Below are 22,726 nucleotides of genomic sequence, written 5' to 3' on the forward strand. Positions count from 1 at the left end.
GCATTTATTTTTTGTTTGTCTCTGAAGCACTATCTAGAGTCTAGTTTAGGTCTAGGTAGCACATAGACATAGTACTTTAGTACCTTTAAAGTAGGCTTGTAAATGGACAGTTTCCTGGGATGATACATATATATGTATGTATGTGTATATGTATATTGCAGAATAGTTGTCCAATTTATTGAGACTCACTAAAAGCTGAGATTCAGTATCTTAGAAATGGATACCTAGGTTAAGTGGCACATAATAAAAAGAAAGTATAATAAAGAAGACTTCCTTCAAACGGTATATCAAATGGATAATTTTGTACATCATCAAGCTAAACTGATGACCGGCCTAGTGAGAAATCTTCATTTCCTACCTGAATGTCTCATTTTTTTGTTAACGTTCAAGTCCGAAGATGAATAATCAAGGGTATTTTGTGTGGTTCTGTTCAAGCTAGATACTTGTTAGCATGCTAAAAAAAAAGCATGGAGAATCTGAGAAACCAAAATTCTTGCTTCAGTTCTGTCATTAGATGAACAACTTAATCATCTTCCTATGCATCTTCAAGGCTCAGGCTTCCTTCTTGTAAACTGGGTATAATGGGTCTTGTGAAAATGCTTTTTAAGTTGTGATATTCTAGGTATATGAAAATAGAAACTACGTGCCATTGGCTTCTGTAAGGAGTTATTAGATATATGTCTTCTCTCCAGTTAAATCTGTCTCCCCCATTGTTTAGAATTCTATTCTTGTATATATATGTTCTTGGTTTCATTTCTTTTTGAAGTGAGAATTTGGATTTATAAGAGCAACACAATAGTCAGTGTACCTTCTCATCCATTGATCAGGTTAGGTGAATCAGATCATGGAGAACATCAGTGCCCATATCTTACTGTAGAAATCTTTACCTGCTTTCCTGGGCTTGTTTCCCTGAGAGCTGAGAAAATTTTGCTGGCACACGATTGTGTTTCTAAGTAACCTGTGGTCGGTTTTTGTTTTCCCTGCGAGGGACCAATTTCAAGTCATTCAGTCTGTTTTCCTTTGATGCTGTGCAGAAAAAGAATCTTTGTTCTGACATTGGGCCATGGCCTGGGGAGCGCATACATTAGGGCAGTTTTTATATAGGACACAAAACACCTTGTTAGTAATGAGTGGTGAGGTCTGTGTTACAAGGCATGGGTTGATTCAAAAAGTAAATAGTTGGCAAGCAAGGTGACTCAGCTGGAAAAGGTGCTTACTGCTGTGTGCAATGAATGACCTAAGTTTGATCACTTGAACCCACATGGTGAAATGAGATAAACAACTTGAGTTTGGCAGATTGTTCTCTGTCCTCTATACACATGAATGTGTACTGCCCCCAGCTCACTCCTCAAGAAAATCCAATAAATGTGTATATATATGTGTATATATATATATATATATATATATATATTTAAAGTTGTATAAATTTTTCTTGTTTGTTCTTTGTTCTGTTCTGTTTTCAGTTCTAGATTTCTTTGGTATCTTGCTTTCCTGGAAGTTGGGACATAAAAGGATTACGTGAGGCTGGCAAGATGACTCAGTAACGCGCCTGCTGTGTAAGCAAGCATAAGGACCCAAGTTTGAATCCCTAGTGTCTATATAAAAAGCAAGGCATGGTGCCATGTGTCTGAAATCCTGGCTTATCAGGTTTGGCCAGTCGAGGGGTCCAGGGAAATAGGTGGATCTCTGAAACTCGTTGGCTAGTCAGCCTAGTCAGTGACCTTTTAGGTCTAACTGAATCAATGACCTTCAGGTTTACTGAGAGATAATCCTCAAAAAACAACAACAACAACAAAAAAAACCGATGGGAGCATTTGAGGAAACACACACACCTAATGTCTGCCTCTGGCTTCTATGCATGCTTGCATACAAAAGTACATGCTGATACTGACAGGCACATATGTCACCATACACACACACACACACAAGAATTAGGAGATGCACTACTATATGGGCATCAATATAAATCTTAAGGAGTTAGTTTTCTCATTTAGCAGAATAATAGTACCAGATTTTCCCCTAGGGCTTAAATCCTACCTAGTCTCAGGTTCTGGGCCCCTTTAATGACAAGAGTTATGAGTTTAGTCTTGTGGATCTTAAATCCAATCAGAAAGTAACTGATTAGCACCATAATATTTGTGCCACTCTTGCTTCAGTGGGCATATCTTGCCAGACTGGTTTAAATGTAGCTGCCAGAGTTTACAGCTGGGTAAGATGGATTATTTCATTCCGCCTGCCCCAGAAGCATGCATATAACTTTCCAGTTCTGTAAGAGCTAGCCAGTAGGGATGAGGCTTTGAGTCAGTACTAGCGTTATTTCTTTCAGTGTTTTATGAATCAAGTATGTGGTATCCTCAACAATTTCTGGATGGTAACCAAAAGCAATGACAGTGGCCTATAATGATCAAGTTGGCTTCATCTCAAAGACTCGGGGATGGTTCAACATATATAAATCAATTAATGTAATCTATCACATAGACTCGGGAACAGAAATAACATTCTCATCTTATTAGGCACCAAAAAGTCCTTTGACAAAATCTAGTATCCCTTCATAATGAAAGTCCTGGTGAATCTAGGGATAAAAGGAGCATATCTCACTGTAATAATGGCAATATTCAACAAGCCCACAACCTATATCATGATAGAGAAAAAAGTTAAAGTATTTCCACTAAAATCAGGAATAAGACAACTGTCTACTCTCTTCACCCTTGTTTGATATAGTGCTTGGAATTTCAGAACAAGAATACAAAAGAAGGAGATAAAGAGTATACAAATAGAAAAGGAAGAAGTCAAAATATCTTTCTGTGTAGATGCTACTATACACAGAAGAACACGAGGATTCCACCAGCAGACTACAACTGTTAAACATATTCATCAAAGAAACAGCATACAAAATTAACTCAAAAATTAATGGCCTTTCTATTTACAATATATCAAGAATGAAATCCGGGAAATAATTCCATTCACAATAGCCTCAAAAATTGGAGGGGTAATTCTAAAAAGGAAGTGAAAAAAAAAACCTTTAAAGAAAGAAACTGAAGGAGAAGCCAAAAAATAGAAAGACCTTCCTTGTTCACAGACCCATAGAATCCATAGTGTGGAAATGCCCATCCTATCAAAAGCGATCTACAACTTCAATGGATTCCTCTTCAAAATTCCAATGCAATTCTTTACAAAAATTGAAAAAAAAATCTTAAAATTTATATGGAAACATACAAAAAATGAAGGATAGCAAAAACAATTCTGAACAGTAAAAACACTGCTAGAGGTATCGCCTTCTCTGATTTTAAATTGTAACTACAGAACCATAATAACAAAAATAACATGGTATTGGCATAAAATAGACACAGTGACCAATGGAATATAATTGAAGATGCACGAATCAGCCCGCATTCCTCTAGTCACTTGATTTTTTTTCTTTTTACAATGGGGCCAAAACACACACACACACACACACACACACATTGCAGGTAAGGCAGCATGTTCAACAAATGGTGCTTATTAAACTGGATTACTACATGGAAAAGAATGAAACTAAATCCTTATCTCTCACCCTTCACAAAACTCCACTTCAAATGGATTAAAGTCCTCAACATGAGACCCCGTAGCCTGCATCTGTACGAGAAGAAAACACATAGGTTATAGCCTTCGCCTTACAGGCATTAGAAAGGACTTTCTGAAGAGGACCCAACAGCACAGGCATTAAGACTAACAATTCACTAATAGAGTCGCATGAAACAAAAGAGCTTCTGTATAGTGAAGGACACACTGCTGCCTAATCTGCTGTCAACTTGACACACAACCTAGAGCTATCTAAAATGAGGGAACCTTAACTGAGGAAATTCCCCTATAAGATACAGCTGTAAGGCATTTTCTTAATTAGTGATTGATGGGGGAGGGCCCAGCCCATTGTGGATGGTGCTACCCCTGGACTGGTGCGGTTCTAGGTTCTATAAGAAAGTAGGCTGAGCAAGCTAGGGGGAACAAGACAGTGAACAGCACCACCCCCGCCCCCCATGGCCTCTGCATCAGCTTCTGCCTCCTGGATGCTGTCCTGTTTGAGTTCCTGTCCTTGCTTCCTTCAATAATGAATAGTGCTGTGGATGTATAAGCCAAATAAACCCTTTCCTCCCCAAGTTGCTTTTTGATCATGGTGTTATGTCTTAGCAATAGAAACCCTAACTAAAACAGACACCATGACGCAAGAGACAGTCTACAGAACTGAGAGAAAAAAAAAATCTTTACCAGCTATGTGTTTTCCACAGCAGAGACAAAACAAAGTGTCACTCAGTGAGGTCAGATTAAAAGTCCTTTATTTGTCAGTGCTCTAGAGCAAACTCACACCAGGAAAAGATTCTGGACCCCAAAGTAAACAGGATAAGGTTCCTAAATCCCCAAACAATTACATCACAGCAGAGGTAGGCAAAAAACAAAGGTTTCAAAAGCTTGAGTTGATTAAGTAATTTGTTTCATTTTGTAAAACATGGATCTCTCCAAACTTCAGATACATTAGAAGGCTCTGCTTATCAGGATGTTGATAGCAGGGTCTGGGAAGCAGTTGAATGAAGCAGAAGCTGACATTAACTAAAACTAGGGTAAAATGGAGTCACTTTGGGCAGTTCCCTACGCATCTGACAGAGGATTATCATCTAGACTGTACTAAGAACTTAAAGTAAAAAGGAACCCTAAACACCAAGAAAACAATACTATTAAAAATTGAAACTTGGAGTTAAACAGATAGTTCTCAAAAGGAGAAATGCAAATGATTCATAAATATTTTGTGTTTAATGTTCAATAACCTTAAGTATCAAGGAAATTCAAATTAAAACTACTCTGAGATTTCATCGTAGCCAAATCAGAATGGCTAAGTTCAACAGGAACAAAACGACAACAGATTCTGGCATAAATATGGAGAAAGGAAACACTTATTCACTGATGGTGGGAGTGTAAACTGGTACAACCACTATGGAAATCAGTGTGGATCTTCTTCAAAACACTGAAAATAGATCTGCCACATGCTCCAGCTATACCGCTCTTGGGCATAACCCAAAGGATTTTATATCCTACTACAGAGTCACCTGATTATTCATGTTTATTGCTGCTCTATTCACAGTGGCCAGGGAATGGAAACAGCCTAGATGTTTTACATTTACACAATGGAATGCTTTTTAGCTGTGAAGAAAAATGAAATTTACGGGTAAATGGATGGTGCTAGAAGTATTGTGAGTGAGGTAGCCCAGACCCAGAAAGGCAAACACTGAGTGCTCTTGCTCGTACGAAGGTGCTAACTTTGAATCTTCAGACACATGTGTTTAAATAGGAATACCTATATTATTCAGGAACCCAACACTGGACTGATTGGGTGAGCTTTCAATAGAGGAGAGATAGGGTGTAGGTGATATAAAGGGGGAATGATGAACGAAGCAAGAAATATTATATGTGATATGGGCTGGGACAGAAGGATAGAGGACTTAGTATGGGGAGGAAAAATTAACACTAAACTTTTTAAAAAGCCATATGGAAAGCTACTGTAAAAGCTTCCTAAAACATTTGCATATACACATATTTATATAAGTAGTTTAAATAGAGTTACACAATAATGGGGTGACAGTATTTTTCTGACACCATAAATTATCATATACAAAGCCTAATGGAAAGAAGATGCATCTATAGCCCTCCTTCCATTGTCAAAGAGAGGAACATATGGACATCTGTGGAGAAATCTATGTGTAGTACTCAGAACCTGGAGTTCTTGGTTTGAAAGCTGCTGAAGACGTTTAGGGGACCTAGGCATTTTATATTCATGCCCCTTTCCCTCTACTGCCATGACCTTTCCATCCCTTCTCCCTTGTCACTGGCTATTACTTAACCTTTACTACATTATGGAAAAGTTTAATCATTCCTTTTCCCATCTCAGTTACAGATACAAGGCAAGGGAATGCAGGCTTAAATATAGGATGTGATCCATCAAGGATCCTGTAGACAATTAGAATTATAATGTTGAACCAGTTTCCAGTTCAGCACTTTTGATTATTCATTGGTGTTTATATGACATTATATTACCCATTAAGCTATATTTGACCATCTAAAGATGCATGGAGATTAAATTTTCTTTTTCTTTTTCTTCCTTCCTTCCTTCCTTCCTTCCTTCCTTCCTTCCTTCCTTCCTTCCTTCTCCTCCTCTTTCCGTCTCTTTCTCCAGGCATGTGCTTTGATTTTAATTATGTAATTCAGGCTGATCTTAATTTTATGATCCTCCTGTTTCATCTTCCCACTGCTGGGATTATGAACCATGCACCACCATGCTATGGTCAGAATTTTGCTTTATGTAGCATAAACTTCTCTATGAATCCCTTATTATATAGCAACATCAGCATTTAACCTTAAATTTGTTCCCATGGATTATCTAAGGCAAACTACCAATTAGGTAGTTACCGTTAGTCTACTGACGGCTCCCTGCCTCTTCAAGTCATTGCTTATGGCTTAGGATGGGCCTAGGAGATTTTCTTTTTCATCCAAACTATACTCTGCTTTTCTGGAACTTCTACTCCTGAAATGAGTATATATGGCCAAGACCAGTGGCTCTGGAAATTATTTTTCTTGGTTGGAATTAGACCCTTCTTATTTATTAATAAATGTCTAGGAACAGGTAGCGGCTTGTGCTTTCTGTGCTACGGTGACCATATTTTTGTAAACTAATGATTTAACAGCGCTTACCTGAATCTTTTGTTAAGAGAACCATACAAAATTATGCAGTAGAAGTACTGACAATATATTTATTGCAGAGAAAGCATTTAACAACAGTACTGCCGATACAGCAAACTTTTAAAGCTAATGTCAGAAATGTGTTTCTTTTTCCTTTCTTGCCCTCTGTTTGAGAATATTCTCTCTTTCTATTCAAGGGTCTGGAGTTCAAGATGAGATCCTCCAAGCCTCTCCTGTCCTCCAACTTCTAGACTTTCGGCTTCTTTTTTCAAAGCTTCTTTTCTTTTTAAAGACAAGGTTTCTCTGTGTAGTTCTGACTGTTGACTGTCTTGAAACTGGCTTAGTAGATCAGGCTAGCCTGGAAATCAGAGATCCACCTGCCTCTGCCTCCTAGATACTGGGATTAAAGACACGTGTCACAACCTCCTGGTTGGCTTTCAGCTTTTATCCATCATTTAGATGAGTTATTCCATCTGAATCATCTTCTTGCTGCTCCTATATGTATGTTGCTAAGTTTAACTGGGTATACAGAACTCAAGTTCCATCTCATTCGGCCACTTGTCCAAGGACAAGATCTACTCAGAGATCTGAACATGCTGCTAATGTCAGGCTTTCAACGTAATAATAATAGTATTGTGAGTAATGAACCTGCCTCATCTATAGTTGGACAGTGTGCTTTTTTTTTTGGCTACTTGGTTTCTAGAAAGAAACATAATGTTACTGCAGTAGTACCTTAGCACTTAGCCTTCATTTGTAGACAAGTACAGTACATAGGAGGCTAAAAATAGATTAGATGCATCAAGGAACAGAGCTATAATAGCAGACCTATAAATTCTTCTCATTACTCATTACTCCAGCCCTGCTATCATTGCACAAAGGTAAGCAGATAAAATACTTAGGATAATGTGGGAAGAGACGCAGTTTTCAAGATGAGGCGAGGAAGGATCATATGGTTTGAGTAGCCTTTAGAGAATACCAAAGCTTGTATAAAGAACAACAATGGGTGAAAATATAAGGAGAGTGTTGCAAGAGATCACGTGGCAAGAAACAAGCCAGATTTGAGATATATCTACCATTCTGCAGGATAAGAATGAATGAGACCCTACCTTTGCAAATAGATGGTTTAGCCCAAAACATGTTTCAGTAAGTTATTTTTATCCCTTAGGCTGACACCATCTGCCCCTAGAATTATGAGGTAACATCTGAGAAAAGCTTGTCCTTTATAGTCATTGAAGAGTTTAAGAATGCATTTTTGTAGGCTGGGCGATTGTGGCGCATGCCTTTAATCCCAGCACTCGAGAGGCAGAGGCAGGCAGATCTCTGTACGTTCGAGACCAGCCTGGTCTACAGAGCTAGTTCCAGGACAGGCTCCAAAGCCACAGAGAAACCCTGTCTCAAAAAACCAAAAAAAATGCATTTTTGTAAATGTGTTCCTACTTTTTTCAAATCTTATCATATTTGAAGAGCTACTCCCTCACAACCTGTTTTGAAACAATTTCTTACAGCACTAACAAGGGGAGACTTAGGGTCCAAGCTATGCAAATTGATGTCCTTTCTCATGACAAGGATTCCTAAGGTGAGGTGTCAAGGTTACCAAGCCAGTGTTTTATCAAATCACTACCAACACTTTTGTTTTAAGATTTTTTCTAAATCTTAATTAAAAAAAATTGTCTGTTTTCTGGAAGATGAGTAACTTGGGTAAGATTGATTTTTCAGCATTTTTAACTGTGGATTTCATCATGAAATCAGGCAGGGAAGGACTTCATATGTCCAAATCTGATAGCTTAAATAGAGGCCTTTTATATTTTTTCATATATTTATACAGTGTATCTTCATCTCCCATATGTCACTCACTGCCCCCGGCTCCCACCACACACCTTACAACATATCTCCTATCTCTCCTAAAGCAGTGTCTTTATTATAACCCACTACGTCCAATTGATAGGGCCAGATGTACATGTGTTTGGATTATCCAATGAGGCATGAATAACCTACAAATGACTAGCCCCACACCAAACAAAAGGGACTGTCCCTTTCTTAGCAGTTACCAGTTGCTATTAGGGGGGCTTTGGGAGTTCCTTCTCCCTTTATGCTTGAATTCTTAACTTCATTGATCTTGTGGAGGTCTTGTATCTGTAACCAGAGTTGCTGTGAGTTCATGTATGTAACAGCTATGTGATATACACAGACCAGGTTTTCACAGTATTCTTCCCATCCTCCGGCTCTTATATTTTTTTCCCAGCCCCTCTTCTGTGATATCTCCTGAACTTTAGAGGTGGTGGTGGTGATGGTGGTGGTAATATAGATGTTCCATCCATAACTGAGCACTCACTCATAGGTGCTTATTCTCAGCCTCTTAAAGAGTTTGAGTTCTTCATTAACCACTCTGTACATTACAATAAAATGCTTCTGTGACCAAGGTTGAAAGCAGCACAAATCTATGGATATAAACAAAAATATTTAAAAAGGAATTTCTCAATATGACCATTTAGCAAACAATTAATAGGCTCTACCATATAGCCTATGGAGTTCCTAGCTGTGAGTATTGATCATGCTTACAATACCAGGTCTGAATTACTTCCTATGGAGCATGCCTCAAATCCAATCAAGAAAGTAATTGGTTACCCCAGAAGCTGTCTTGCCACTATTGTGCCAGTGGGCATATCTTGTCTGACACATCATTATTATAGAATGCAAAGTTCAGCATTGGCTAAGACCATTGATTTTTTTTCTCCCCATAGCACTTTCCATCATTATGAACGGTAGCTAGCAGGAAGCCAGGCGGTGGTGGCACATGCCATTAATCCCAGCATTTGGGAGGTAGAGACAGGCAGATCTCTGTGAGTCAGCCTGGTCTACAAGAGCTAATCCAGAACAGGCCCCAAAGCTACAGAGAATTCCTGTCTAGAAAAACAAAAACAAAAAAAAGAAAGAAAAAAGAAAAGTAGCTAGCAGGAAGAGTTTCTTGGTCAATCAATATTGATGTCTTTATGTCCTTCGACTGAAGTACATTTTGTTTTCAGCAATATGTTTATGTATGTATGTATGTTTATTATGTATTTATGATGGCAGCCAAGGGCAATGCTAATAGCCAGTCCTCTTTAGGGTGTCTCTGGGGCCTCCCTCACCAATAATTCATAGGGAGGTAACCTGTGCTTGGCACTGAGATTTTTACTTAATAACTTACATCTTCTGAGAACAGCATTATTCTCCCATGTGGGACATTTCTGTTCCAACTCATTTTCTTTTAAAATTATGCTTTAGTTAGTTTATACTAGTGGGGTTTCATAAGGCTTCTTCACACATTCTTTGTTTTGGTTAATCCCCACTTACCCCTTTTTTCCTTCCCCTCCTGCCCCCAGCCCCATTTAAATCGTTAGCGCCCAGTATGGTCACACTGTCTTTGAATTCACATGTGTTCTACATTATGCAGTCTCCAGGACTTGCAAGATCATAGGTTCCCAGGAAATTTCTCAGTTTAGTTGGAAGAATTGCCCTCTAGCAAATCTTCCCTTGCCATCTAGCGTCCCCATTTCTCCAGTACCTGCTTTAATTTTTCTGCCCTCAGTAGTTTCGTGCTCCGCTTTCACCTCACCTATGCTCCATACCCCCTTCCTAATATGCACCCCTTTACCCAGTGGAACATCGAGAGTTTCCTGGTTACCACCTGTTCCCTAAGCTAAACATACAAAACACAAGATTTGAAGCTACTACCCACATAGGACAGATAACTGCACATTTGTCTTTTGGGGCCTGGGTAATAACCTCAGCAAGTAATTTTCCAGTTTCATCCTTTAAATTTTATGACTTAATTTTTCCTCACAACTGAAGTGTTCAGTTTTTTATAGTTACCACATTTGTTATACATCCATCAGTTGATATACATCTATTTTATTCCATTTCCCAGTTAACAGAATAACAATGAACATGGATGTGCAAGCATTTCTATAGTAAGCTATGAAGTTCTTTGGGTACATGCCCAGGAGTGGCATAACTGGGTCACATGGCAGATCTGTTCCTAGTTTTTTGAGATACATAGCTGGCAAAGATATTCTCCCATTTTGTGGGCTTCTCTTTGTTTCATGGTTTCCTTTGCTGTATGGAAACGATTTAGTTTTATGAGGTCCCATTTGTTAGTTGCTGGTCTTATTTTCTGTGCTCCTAGAGTCATATTCAGAATGTCCTGATCTTTGCCTGAAAGTTGCCATGTACTCCTTACTTTCTCCTTTAGTAGTTATAGGCTACGAAATCTTATGCTAAGGTCTTTGATCCAGTTAGAGGTAAGTTTTTGGAGGTTTTTGGGGTTAAGGATCTGTCTTCATTTTTCTGTATATTGAAATCCATGTATCCCAGCACTATTTGTTGAAGATTCTGCCTCATTTCTCTATATTCTTGGCATCTTTATCAAAAGTTATGTAGCTGTTGTGTTTAGATTTATATCTGAGTCCTCATTCTATTTTATTGATTTGTGTTCCCCTTTGCTAGTATCATGCTGTTTTCATTACAATAGCTCCTAGCTTGAAATCAGGTATAATGATCTATCTCACAGCTCTGCCCCACCCCCAGATTGCTTTGGCTCTCTTTAATATTTTGTAACTCCATATAACTTTTTAAAATTTTTCCTATTCTTATGAAGGGAGGCCCTCATATTTTCATTTGGATTATATTGGATCTGTAGGTTTCTTTTGGTAGGGTGACTATTTCCACAATATTAATTCTCCCACAAGCATAGGAGATCTTTCCATCTTCTGATAACTTCCTCAATTTCTTTCTTCAGTATCTTGAAGTTTTTATTGTAGCATTCTTTCATTTTCTTGGTTAAATTTATTTCCAATTATTTTTTGTTTGGCTATTGCGAAAGGAACCATGTTTTCTGATTTCAGAAAGTTCAAACAGAAAGCCTATTGGAACTGTAGAAGACAAGGCCTTGCAAAGGTCCTGCCAAAGCACTTGTTTGGGACTCCTTTATTTTTATTTTTACATTTATTTATTTATTTATTTTTGCAAGGCAAGGTTTCTCTGTGGCTTTGGAACCTGTCTTGCTCTTGTAGACCAGCTGGCCTCGAACTCACAAAAATCTGCCTGCCTCTGCCTCCTGAGTGCTCGGATTAAAGGCATGAACCACAGCCCGGCTAGGGCTCCTTTATTAATGAACGTGAATTCCATCAAGGTCCAAGCAGTAGAGCCCCATAACAGTCACTAAAAAGAAAAAAAAACAGGGAGAGGAGAACATGGTTTATCTTAGAAGGATTCAACTTTTGTTTTCTTTTTTAACTGACTAGAAAAATGTTTTACCTCCGAAGTGCTTCATAGGACCCCAAGTTACCCTCATTGATTTGATACATTACTTAGGAAGACTTTTAATAGATAAAATATCAAGATTCCTGACTATGATGATGGGGTAGAAGGGCTATAGAGTCTGGTTGCAAAGGACGGGGTATTTAGTGTGCGAAATATTTAGGAAAATTATGAGAACAAAGTACTTTCTAAGTACTTCCTAAAGTAGCCTGACTAGAGAATGCCTCTCAGATGTTGCTTTATTATTCTAGAGGCAGATGGTATCAAATTACGGGATAATTAGCGTCTCGACTTGATGCCAGGAACTATTATTGATATCTCATGTAAGAGTTTTAGATGCATATGATTCCTGCAGTAGTCTCTGAAGTGGACTGATACTATTCTGTTTTACTGATGAGGACATTGAGGATTAGAGAAGTCAGGTAACTTACTCTGTGTTGGAAAGCCCATATTTCTACCCAAGCTATCAAGTCTACTTTCTTTACCCTGCCAGATTTTCTCCTGATTTGGTCTAAGTACTTAGAGACTGTGCATCAATCTCAGATTCTGCTTGTTTACCATGAGAGACTCACTGCCTTGGCTCTCTTGCATAGGAAGTGGAAATAAAATTTTAAAAAAGGAAACCGTATTTGGTCTGTTACATTGGTTTTGTTTGTTTGCATGTTTTGGGTAGCTGTGACCAAAATACCTGAAAGAAACAAATGAAGGAAGATGTATTTTGGCTTTTACACTTCCAGACTTAAGTTCAGGGCACTTGGCTTCATTGTGTTCCAAGGATGTGTTGGAAAGACGTGGTTGATATCATGGGTGTGCTATGGTACAGTAAAACCCTGCGGACAAGTCCTAGTTTAGTGTGTTAATGTAGTTATGAATGCATTTCTGTGAGGTTTTCCTTTTTCTCCCCATCCCTCTCCCCTCCATTTCTAATGCAACCAAAATTTTCATTGTTTTATTGGAGATCATTACTTCTAATTATATGTATGTTAGAAAGGGAAAAGCAATTTGTTAACAGCTTTCTTATGGTGATTTTCAGTTAATTAGTAATAATTACTAATTATCTTTCCCTTGAGGGCCAAGGAGTTGGCTGATTGTCTTTGTGCTAGGCAAGAATGCTAAGTGTTTATATATTGATTAGTGGGGCAATGTCCTACTTTACTTCTCTGCTGCTATGATAAACACTGACCAAAACTAACTTGGGGAGGAACCGGTTTAATTCATGTTAGAAGTTACTGTTTATCGTCTAGGGAGAAAGGGAAATGAAGGCAAGGACTCAAGGTGGAAACCCCAAGGCAGGAACTGAAGCAGAGACCATGGAGGGGTGCTGCTTACTGGCTTGCTCTACCTGACTTGCTTGGCCATCATTCTTTTATATAGTTCAGGCCCACCTTCCCAGGAATGGTGTCATCTTCACTGGGCTGAACCCATCTACATCAATTAGAAATCAGAAAGTGCCTCAAACATGCCCATACGCTTGTCCAATAGAGACAATTACTAATTGAGGTTCCCTCTTCCTGTGTATATCAAGGTGACAAGTAAAGCTAACTGTGACTTTTAACTACGCCACATGTTGACAAGCCTCAGCTTGTCTCTTCAGTCCTACAATTTCCACTTACTGACACTTCACCTTCACTGATGGTCACTCAGTGTGTCTCTGTAGATCTTCGAGCACTGCCACAAGGTTTTGTGATTCAGCAATTCTTTGTGTCCCCTTCACGTCTTCAAAAACTAGTACCATGTGGAAGTGTCTTACACATTACTTAGCAAGTTCTACTGTCAACTTGAAGGTCTTAGCCCTGCCTGGACCAAACATTTATGTGCTAACCCCGAGAGAACACTTCCCAGAAGGTTTTGCCTCAGTAATGCCTGTCTCTTATTAATCACGGGTGATTTTTCATTACTAGCTCACCAGTGTCCATTGTCCCATTAAAGCAAAGGTTTCACTTCCACAGATGCTTAACTCATCTATATCCCACAAATGAGAGAGCCTGACCAAGTCTTTATGGGATTCTCAATGTTCTGTTTGAAACTTCACAAGCCAGGCCTCCATTGTCTTCATTTTTCTCAGCATTGTCTTCCAACCTCCCACAGAACTGCCCGTTAAACTCTTAGCTTGCACTCTTTGTTTTCCAGCTGACAGTTCTAAATACTCCATCTTTCACCTACAAAACATCACATTGCTCCATTAAGAGATAAGACAAATTTCTAAGTAACTCTAGAACTTTCCTTGAACGCATAATGATGTTACCCATAGTAGTTGGCGCCTGTCATTGTGACCAAATACCTGAAGGAAAAAAAGGAAGAAAAATTTAAAGGGAAGAAAAGTTTATTTTGGATCATGGTTTCAGAGATTTCAGCCCAAGACTATGGAGGCATAGCACAATGGTGCTAGGAAAAGGTTCCAGAGGAGGCTGCTGATCTCATACCATGGAAGCAAAGAGAGAGCGAGAGGGCATGAATATGAATGAGTAAGAAAAAACTGAGGACACACTCTTAAAGGACTACCCCCTTTAGCTAGACCCCATCTCTTGTTTCCAGCACTCCCAGTAGTCTATCAAATTATAAGTCCATCAGTTGATTAACCCATTGATGAAATCAGCACTTTCATGATATAATCACTTCCCCAGCGTCACCTCTGAGCACTGCTACATTGGGAACTGATTCTTTAGGAATGTGTGAATCTTTGGTGAGACATTTCAGTTCCTTTTATAATTATTAATTTATTTATAGAGAAAGCCTACTAAAGATGTCAAAAAATGTAAAGTTGTTGAATTCACTCAATTACTTGATTTTTCGTACTATTTAAATGTAGTATTCCTAATTTTAGTCTTATATAGTACAGTTAATTTTAAAATATTTATCCCATATTCTACAAATATTGCTGAATTTGTTTATTAGCACAGCTTTTGGGTGGATTCTTTAGAGTTTCCTATGTATATGATTGCATGATTTATATATATGAGTTAGTTTTATATTTTCTATTAAATTAAATTCCTTTTATTTTTTTTCCTCTTCAGTTACTATTGCTAGAATTCTTAGTACAATATTGAATCACAGTGATAAGAGCAGATAATAGCCTTGATTTCTTGGGTGTATGGTCTTTTCAGAAATACTCGTTATCATTTGGAGGAAATTATTTCTAGTTTATTAAATACTTTTTAATCACGAAGGAGTATACTGATTGAGATAAGCATGTGGGATTTTATAACCTTCATTATTATGTTGTACTACATTGCTTTTCTTATGTTAAACCACTTTTGTATTGCAGAGATCAATCCCATTTGATAAGGAAGGTTTAAAAAATGTTGCTAACATTTTGTTGAGGTGTCTGCCTTTTTGTATTTTGAGGGTTTTTGCCAAAGATGAACCATAATTCTTTAAATATTTGAAATCAAATATTTAAGCCAGCAGACCTTGTCACCTGCTTCTGTGTGAGCAGCTTCTGATTACTCAGTCTCATGCTTCTTATTGCCCTACTTAGATTACTGTTTGTTCTTGGGTTTCTTCTAGTCTGCGTGTTTCTAAGAACTTATCCATTGCATAATTTTTAATTGAATTTTTAGTGTACAATTGTTCATAGTGTTCCCTTTCAATGACTTTTCTGTAAGTCTGTTGTAATATTGCCATTCTTCATTGATTCTACTAAACAGGGTCTTTATCTTAGAATTTCAATTGCTGTGAAGAGACACTATAACCATAGCCACGCTTACAAAGAAAAATATTGAACTGGGGCTGGCTTACAGTTTGGAGTTTTAGTTTATTATCATTATGGTGGGGAGCATGGCAGCATGCCGGCAGACATGATGCTGGAGAAGTAGCAGGGGAGTTCTACATCTCAATCTGCAGGCAGAAGGGAGGACACTGGGCCTAGTTGATTGAGCTTCTGAAACTTCAAAGCCCAGTGATGAACTTCCTCCAATAAGGCCACACCTTCTAATAGTGCCAGTCCTTATGGATGTGTGGGGACCATTTTCACTAAAACCACCACAGTCTTACTTGTTTTCTATTTTACATTTTGCGAGGCATATATCTCCTTTGTATTGAGTAAATAATTTAAAACCATTAGAAGATACACATACATACATATATCAAAGATGCTTTCCCTGGCAGTGCCTGTGAAGATCAGTTTCTTTATCAGAAAATTGAGTGCTTAAGTCATTATTTAAGTTTTTAAATACGTTATTTCTGTATTCTATATGGGCTTGATGTATATATATAGCAATCTGTATTAGAAAAAATCTGAGAAAAGCCTATTATTTCTGAAGAGAATAGGAGATAAGAGTGGAAATACAATTGGGGTCGTATTGTGATAATTTTGAACAGTAGATGAAGCATTTGGACTTAAGCAGTGTGAGGCTTTTGATAATTTTTGGTTTGAGGCTCGCTGATCAAAGTTATTGTCAAGGACCTGGTCTGTTAGTAGCATGTAGGACAGAGTGGTGTTAGGTGTTTCCCTGGGACTGTGTCTTATTATAGAGAGATGAAGGCAGTAACAGAGGGAATACAAAAGGAAGACAAGAACTAGATTTTGAAAGACTTCATTGACTCTAATGAAGAATGAGAAATCCATCATCTTGTTCTCGGGGGCTTCTTTTACAGTCATGTAGTGGTTAGACATAGTATATATCTGATACAGATCATTGATAAATTTGATGTCACTAACCCTGATTTACTTCCATTCAATGATTCAGTCATTCATTTAGTACTTTAATAAGTCCTCTAGAACTATGACAGAGTATAGGCAGTTTTTATTTTTTATTTGTCATCCAGGAGCCTGCGTATGCTGAAGCATCTGTGAACAATATTTGTGAAAATGTTTGCATTACTCTATCCAGAATTTTTGGCAAGTTTGATACAGCATTCAGAGATGAAATTCCACCCAATGAAGATATCTCATATGCTGACATAGGCTGGGATGGGAGAAAGTAACAGAATATTAGGAAATAATTGTTTTCATTATTATAAATACAACTAATTTTATTTTCCAGTGTCTTGAAATAAATTTTTAAAACCATATCTACTCCTTAAAATATTTATTCATTATAGAACTTTTTAATTGTGTTAAATGGTAGGTAGTAAGGGATCAATTATACACATTTTTTTAAAAAAGGAAAGGAAAGAGCCAGGCAGGGTGTGTAAATTTTAATCTCCAGAACTTAGAGATAAGTTAGGTAGATCTTTTTTTTTAATTTGAAGCCCAGTTTAGGGCCAACAAGACATCCTAGAATTAGTCTTGGCACTCTTGCTTTCAAACGCTTCTGATTGAAGGCTTTGTAAATATATAGTTACTCATTTTTCCTTTCTCTAGCTGAAAATTTCTCAAAGAAGGTTAACCCATTATTATTTATTTTTTTCCTTGCCTACTTCTACAGCTCTGGGTGAACCAGGAGGATGGGGTGGAGGAAGGGCCCAGTGATGTGCAGAATGGGCACCTGGACCCCAATTCAGACTGCCTTTGTCTGGGCCGGCCACTACAGAACCGCGACCAGATGCGGGCCAACGTCATCAATGAGATCATGAGCACCGAGCGTCATTACATCAAGCACCTCAAGGACATTTGTGAGGTAGCCATGGTGGTGCATGGGGGGGGGGGGCATAGGTGGTGGGATATTCTTCTTCTAGGAAGAGCTGACAGTCAGCATGGACCTCTTTGTGGCAGTCCCAAAATGTTGGACAAATTAGCTGCACTGACCACCCAGACAGTTTTCAATGGGATGAAATTGCATCCTTTGGGTTTTCAATTTCTTTTTCTCTCCTCTCTTTGATTCTTCTTTGTCATTAATCCATTAATATATACTTAATGTCCCTCTGCCCTCTACCTCCCTGTCTGCCTTGTCTTTGTCTCTGTCCTTTCCTTCCCTGAATCTGTACTCTTAACCTCTTGGCTTCTAATCCAGGACAGGCCTAACCTTCCTCATTAATTAAAGCAAATTTAAGCAAGAGATTAAGAGACTTGAATGTATAGAAAAGTTCCTAGAATTTTTTTTTTAATTTCGGATGCAGATGTAAGGTTTTCACTCCTGCCGCCTAAGTCATGAATTATCCAGGGCTTCGGTAGACACGCACCTACTTAAGTTCCAAGAGCATCGTTGATGATCTTAATGTGCCTGTCTGCTTCCCCACGTGGAGAACATTGTGGTTAATTTGAACAAATAAATACTTATGAAAGGAATCACCAGGAGATGAAGGCTAGAACAACAGTTTGTGTCACTATATCCCCTAACTCCATGCAGTCTAGCTCTCTAGACGATGGGAGTCTCCTGTTCCCCATCCGCCCCATATTCTCTTTAGCTTAAGGAGGCCAGTTAACATTTCCCAAGGGTTTATTACTAAGCAGTAAGCGAAAATCAATGGAAAGTGGAGAAAAGAATGTTTTCAAAATATTTTTTAAGTTTCTATTTTAAGTGTTTAGATGTTTTGCCTGCATGTATGTTTGTGCACCACATGTGTGCTTGATACCCAAGGAGGCATTTGGCTCCCTGGACCTGGAGTTACAGATGACTGTTGTCCACAGAGCTGTTTCTCGAGCCCTGTTTTAAAAGGTTTAAACACACACACCGAGAACAAAACTAGCCAGCTTGCTTTTGACCTCCCGAAAACTCCTCATTGACTCATCTTGTTTCCTTCCCTCACAAGAGAAATCAGAACCCATTTTCTTTTCTTCGCCTGGGGCCTACTTTCCAGTCGAGGGTATAGTTGTAACATTTTCAAAGTCCTTGTTTCCCTAGAGCGGAGCTAGCTAACAGAATGTTCTGCAGTGATGAAAAATGTTTTATCTCCTCTCTCCAGTAGACATCTGCTAGCCGGCCAAGCTTTTGAAACATGACTGGTGTTAATGAGAAGGAAAACCTAATTTTTTATTGAAATAGAATTAATTTAAATTTAAATAATAACACTACATTTGAAATCACATTGGAAAGTACAGTTATGGAAAGATGATTTGGCGGTATTTCACCTTAGCTCATTTTCTTTTCTCAATTAAATGTATTAAAAATTGTCCTATTGAGTGGGTGGGGGTTGGGTGGGGGAAGGTAGGGAAAAATGGGAGGAGAAGAGGGAGGGAGAACTCTGGTTGGTATATAAAATGAAAAAAAAACGTTTAAATGAAAAATTTTTAAAAATCCTCTTCATGTCATGAAGCAATAACATAGGGTAGAAAGAACAAGGGTTCTAGAAACATAATGTTCTGGCTGTTATATCTCGACTTAGTCACAAATTAACCCTGTAGGCTTAAAGGTAACCCCATACCAAACATACACATACTCTAGGCTTAATTTTCTCATTTGTCTTCTGGGCTTCATTATATAGTTACTTCTTAAAGTTGTTGATGGAATCAAGTAAATGCACTGTGGTTGTTTACATGTGCATTGTCCTGGGCTTTAACCTTGGGCCCTTGTACATGGTAGGCAAGTGTGCTACCAGTGAGCTACATCCCTAAGATCATAAATGTATTACTCTAATTAAATATGCTCCAGATATTTTAGAAAGTATAGTTTTAGTTCTCCCTTCAAAGTTCCTTTTTTCTGTTCACTTATCTATCCATAGCTCTCATTTTCATCTCAAAGATTTGTACGGTAGCCAGCAACATCTGCATCACCCGAGACCTTGTTAGCCATGCAAAATCTTTGGCTCTGTCTCAGATTTACTGAATAAGATGATGTATTTTATTTAGTAATTCACCCACTTGATTGCAATAGATTTAAAACTCTGAGAAGTGGTACTTCAAAATGAAAGCTAGATTATTTGTGATGCTATCTTTAATAAATGAAGTAGAGTCTGTTCAGCACTTGCTAACTAGGACAGGCTATCATGACCTAAGGTATTTTTTCCCCTTTGTTTAAAGCTTTCCAATGGCTCATAATTTCTATTCAAGTAAAAATTGAAACTTATTACTTACAATGTCATGTAGGGTCAGCTTCCTCACTGTTTTGACTTCATCTTTTGTTCCTTTTCCTGTGTTCTTACTAAGCCACCCCTACTGGCTCGTTACTATTCATCTAATGTGCCAGACACGCTCTCAAACAGAGATCTTGAACTATTTGTGGCCCTGCCTAGAGAAATCTTCCTCCAATAAGGTGCTTCAAGTTTTTGTGTTAAATATTCTATTTAAAATTTTAAGCTTGTATTGCTTCTTTTTTCCTGTTTTATTTTTTATCATTATATTTTGACTATTGCAGAATTGCACATTTCTGTATTCATTTACTTGTAGCTCATCTATCTTATTAAAATGTAAATTCCATACATGGAAGGGAATCTCATTTGTTGATTACTGATGTCAAATCAATAACCCAGTGCCTGACACAGAGTAGATTCTCAAAAAGTATTGCAAAACAATAAAATTATATATATACATATATATGTATATAATTGCTCACTTCTGCATACTTAAGCTAGTATGACAATAAACTATGGTCATTTTGTCATATCATTTGGTCTTCAAAGAGGGCAAACATTATTGTTATTGTCTGATTCAACAGATCATTCCTAGTTAAATTTCTTTTCATAGTGTTTCTATTCTCAAACCCCTTGGAAATCCTTTAGTCTTAGAAGTATGCCCCATTTTCCCCAACTTTCAAACATCATGTCTTCAAAACACAAGATCCAACAATGGTTATGCTAATCTGAACAAAAGGAGGAGCACTGTGATTCTGCTTTAAGAAACTGTCCAGTGCAGCCAACCTAGTTACAGCTTTTGTTGAAGACGTTAGAAACTATCTCTTTGCTCTTTGCTCTACTCCTCAACAATAGATACCAAAGAGAATTTGAGAAATCTGTATTTACCTGGACCATGGATGATATTCTTGCTCTAGATAGTAATAGCTATGAACCAAAACCTGTAAGTACCAAAATATTTTCAGGAAAAACACCAGAGTTAGAATTGAGAGTCCAAAGCTTAAGTCATATTTTGGTTGCTGATTGGCAAAGCCTTTTCCACCCTTGGTCTTCTTTCCCACCTCTAAAATAAGTGAGTTGGGGAGCTTTAAATAATATGGCACTTAATCTTTCTGGGGTTTCACTAAGTAGATATATTTTCACTGGACAAATCTACGGGAGTGAGACAGTCCTCTTCTGCACATTCTGCCTCCTCTTCCTTAGCACTCAAGGAAGCATATCGTATTCACGTGTGACGGTGTTAATATGACAATCTACCACATTCTCCACATATTTCTAAATCTAGCCGAGGGGATGAAAACTCTGAGTTTAGCTTGGAATCGTTATGACTAATCATCTGTGACATTGCCATTTGTAACCATGGAACTAATTTTACAATAGAAGGAACAAAGCACTAAACAGATAGGGCTAAAGATGATTCAAATCATTGTCTTTCCTGTCCCTGGGGGGAAATTAGCTCAGACATCATAGAAATGTGAAATCAGTTCTATTCTCAGATGTCGCCAGGAAACCTTGCCTATCTCTCCATGGTCATTTGGATTAGTCTCAGATGCTTCCCTATAAAGAATTCTTCCTTTAGTCTAATAAGGTTTAACGTGCTATAGTTTCAAGTCATCTCTAGATTTTATGTTTAAACCTAGGTTTTAAGCTGCATGTGATGGCACACATCTGTAACCTCACCATTCAAGAAACGGAAATTTGAGGATTTTTAATTTGAGGCCAGTCTGGGCCATATAGTGAGATATAAATAAAACCAAAACCAAGCAGCAGCAGCAGCAGAAACAAAAATCTTCAAGCTTTTGAAAGTATTAGATTTTCTCTTTTTCATTATTATTTTTACCTAGGTACTCACCAAAGGTCATTACATCTTGACATATTTAGATAATGATAACATGTAGTAGAGTGTGGCAGTGTCTGTATAGTATATTAGAATAACCAGATGAGATAGCTAATTAGCCTAAAACGATCACCACAGGATTTTATGCCGGCCCTAAACCCTACCCTACCCAGACATTTTAGATAACCAGTTAGGGGCTCATTCCTAGGGAAAACTGATTTTTCTCTCAGCATTTGGTAATTGGTCTTTATCTGTGGGTGGAGTCCTATGAAAGTTCTCCCAGCCATGTTGGTATGTCAACTGGTAACCATTGTTCAGGTCTTTTTTGGGCTACTATACTGTTAAGATTTCATGGGTGCAGTTTCCCTGTCCTAAATAGAAGACATAATCTCACAGCTGACTTCCTGATTCTCTGACTCTTACCCCGCTTTGTGCTAGTCTCTGAGCCGTATATGTTTTGTTACAAATATATCAAGTGGACCTGGGAATTCTGCTATTTATTTCTTCTCTGCATTTTGACCTATTGTGGCTTTCTGCAATAGTCTTCTTCTGCTGCAAAAAAAGATGTTTCTTTGTTAAGGAATGACAGCCACATATCTCTTTTGGTAGAAGGATAAGTATCAAGAATGCAATTAAAAAACATACTGGTTTGAGAAAGTGGCAGTGGTAGCTTCTTTTCTAAGATCCATGATCTCATTAGTCACTAGTAGTCAGCTAGACTTATAGTACCAGACATGAATTCCTTTCTGTTGACCAGGCCTTAAGTCCAGGTAGGGGCCTGTTGGTTACTCCTGATTTCTAAGTGCCACTATTGCACCTTTGGGGACATCTTTATGATTGTCATTTTTGTATTTTGTAGACATCGTAGTTAGGTAGGACTGTGTCGTTGCTTTTCTCCCTTTGAAGCTTCCAGTACCATGTGAGCTAGTCCTCGTGGAGGAATCTTTCAATTCACTAACAGTTGGGTTCTTCCAAGTACCCTGACTGAAATGTGTG

General features: G+C 38.0%; 1 protein-coding gene across 20 annotated transcripts in view; it reads left to right on the plus strand.

Moving 5' to 3' along the window:
• The window catches only part of Arhgef9 (Cdc42 guanine nucleotide exchange factor 9), a 303,108-nt gene that overhangs the window by 211,302 nt on the left and 69,080 nt on the right, over positions 1-22,726 (plus strand). For all 20 annotated transcript variants that reach the window (XM_075958749.1, XM_075958738.1, XM_075958731.1 and 17 more), the window contains one exon: positions 17,373-17,564. In XM_075958749.1, coding sequence (XP_075814864.1) covers positions 17,373-17,564 — 192 coding nt within the window. The remainder of the gene's footprint in view (positions 1-17,372; positions 17,565-22,726) is intronic.

This window comes from Microtus pennsylvanicus, chromosome X (genome assembly GCF_037038515.1).
Source record: "Microtus pennsylvanicus isolate mMicPen1 chromosome X, mMicPen1.hap1, whole genome shotgun sequence".
In the NCBI taxonomy this organism is placed as follows: Eukaryota; Metazoa; Chordata; class Mammalia; order Rodentia; family Cricetidae; genus Microtus; species Microtus pennsylvanicus.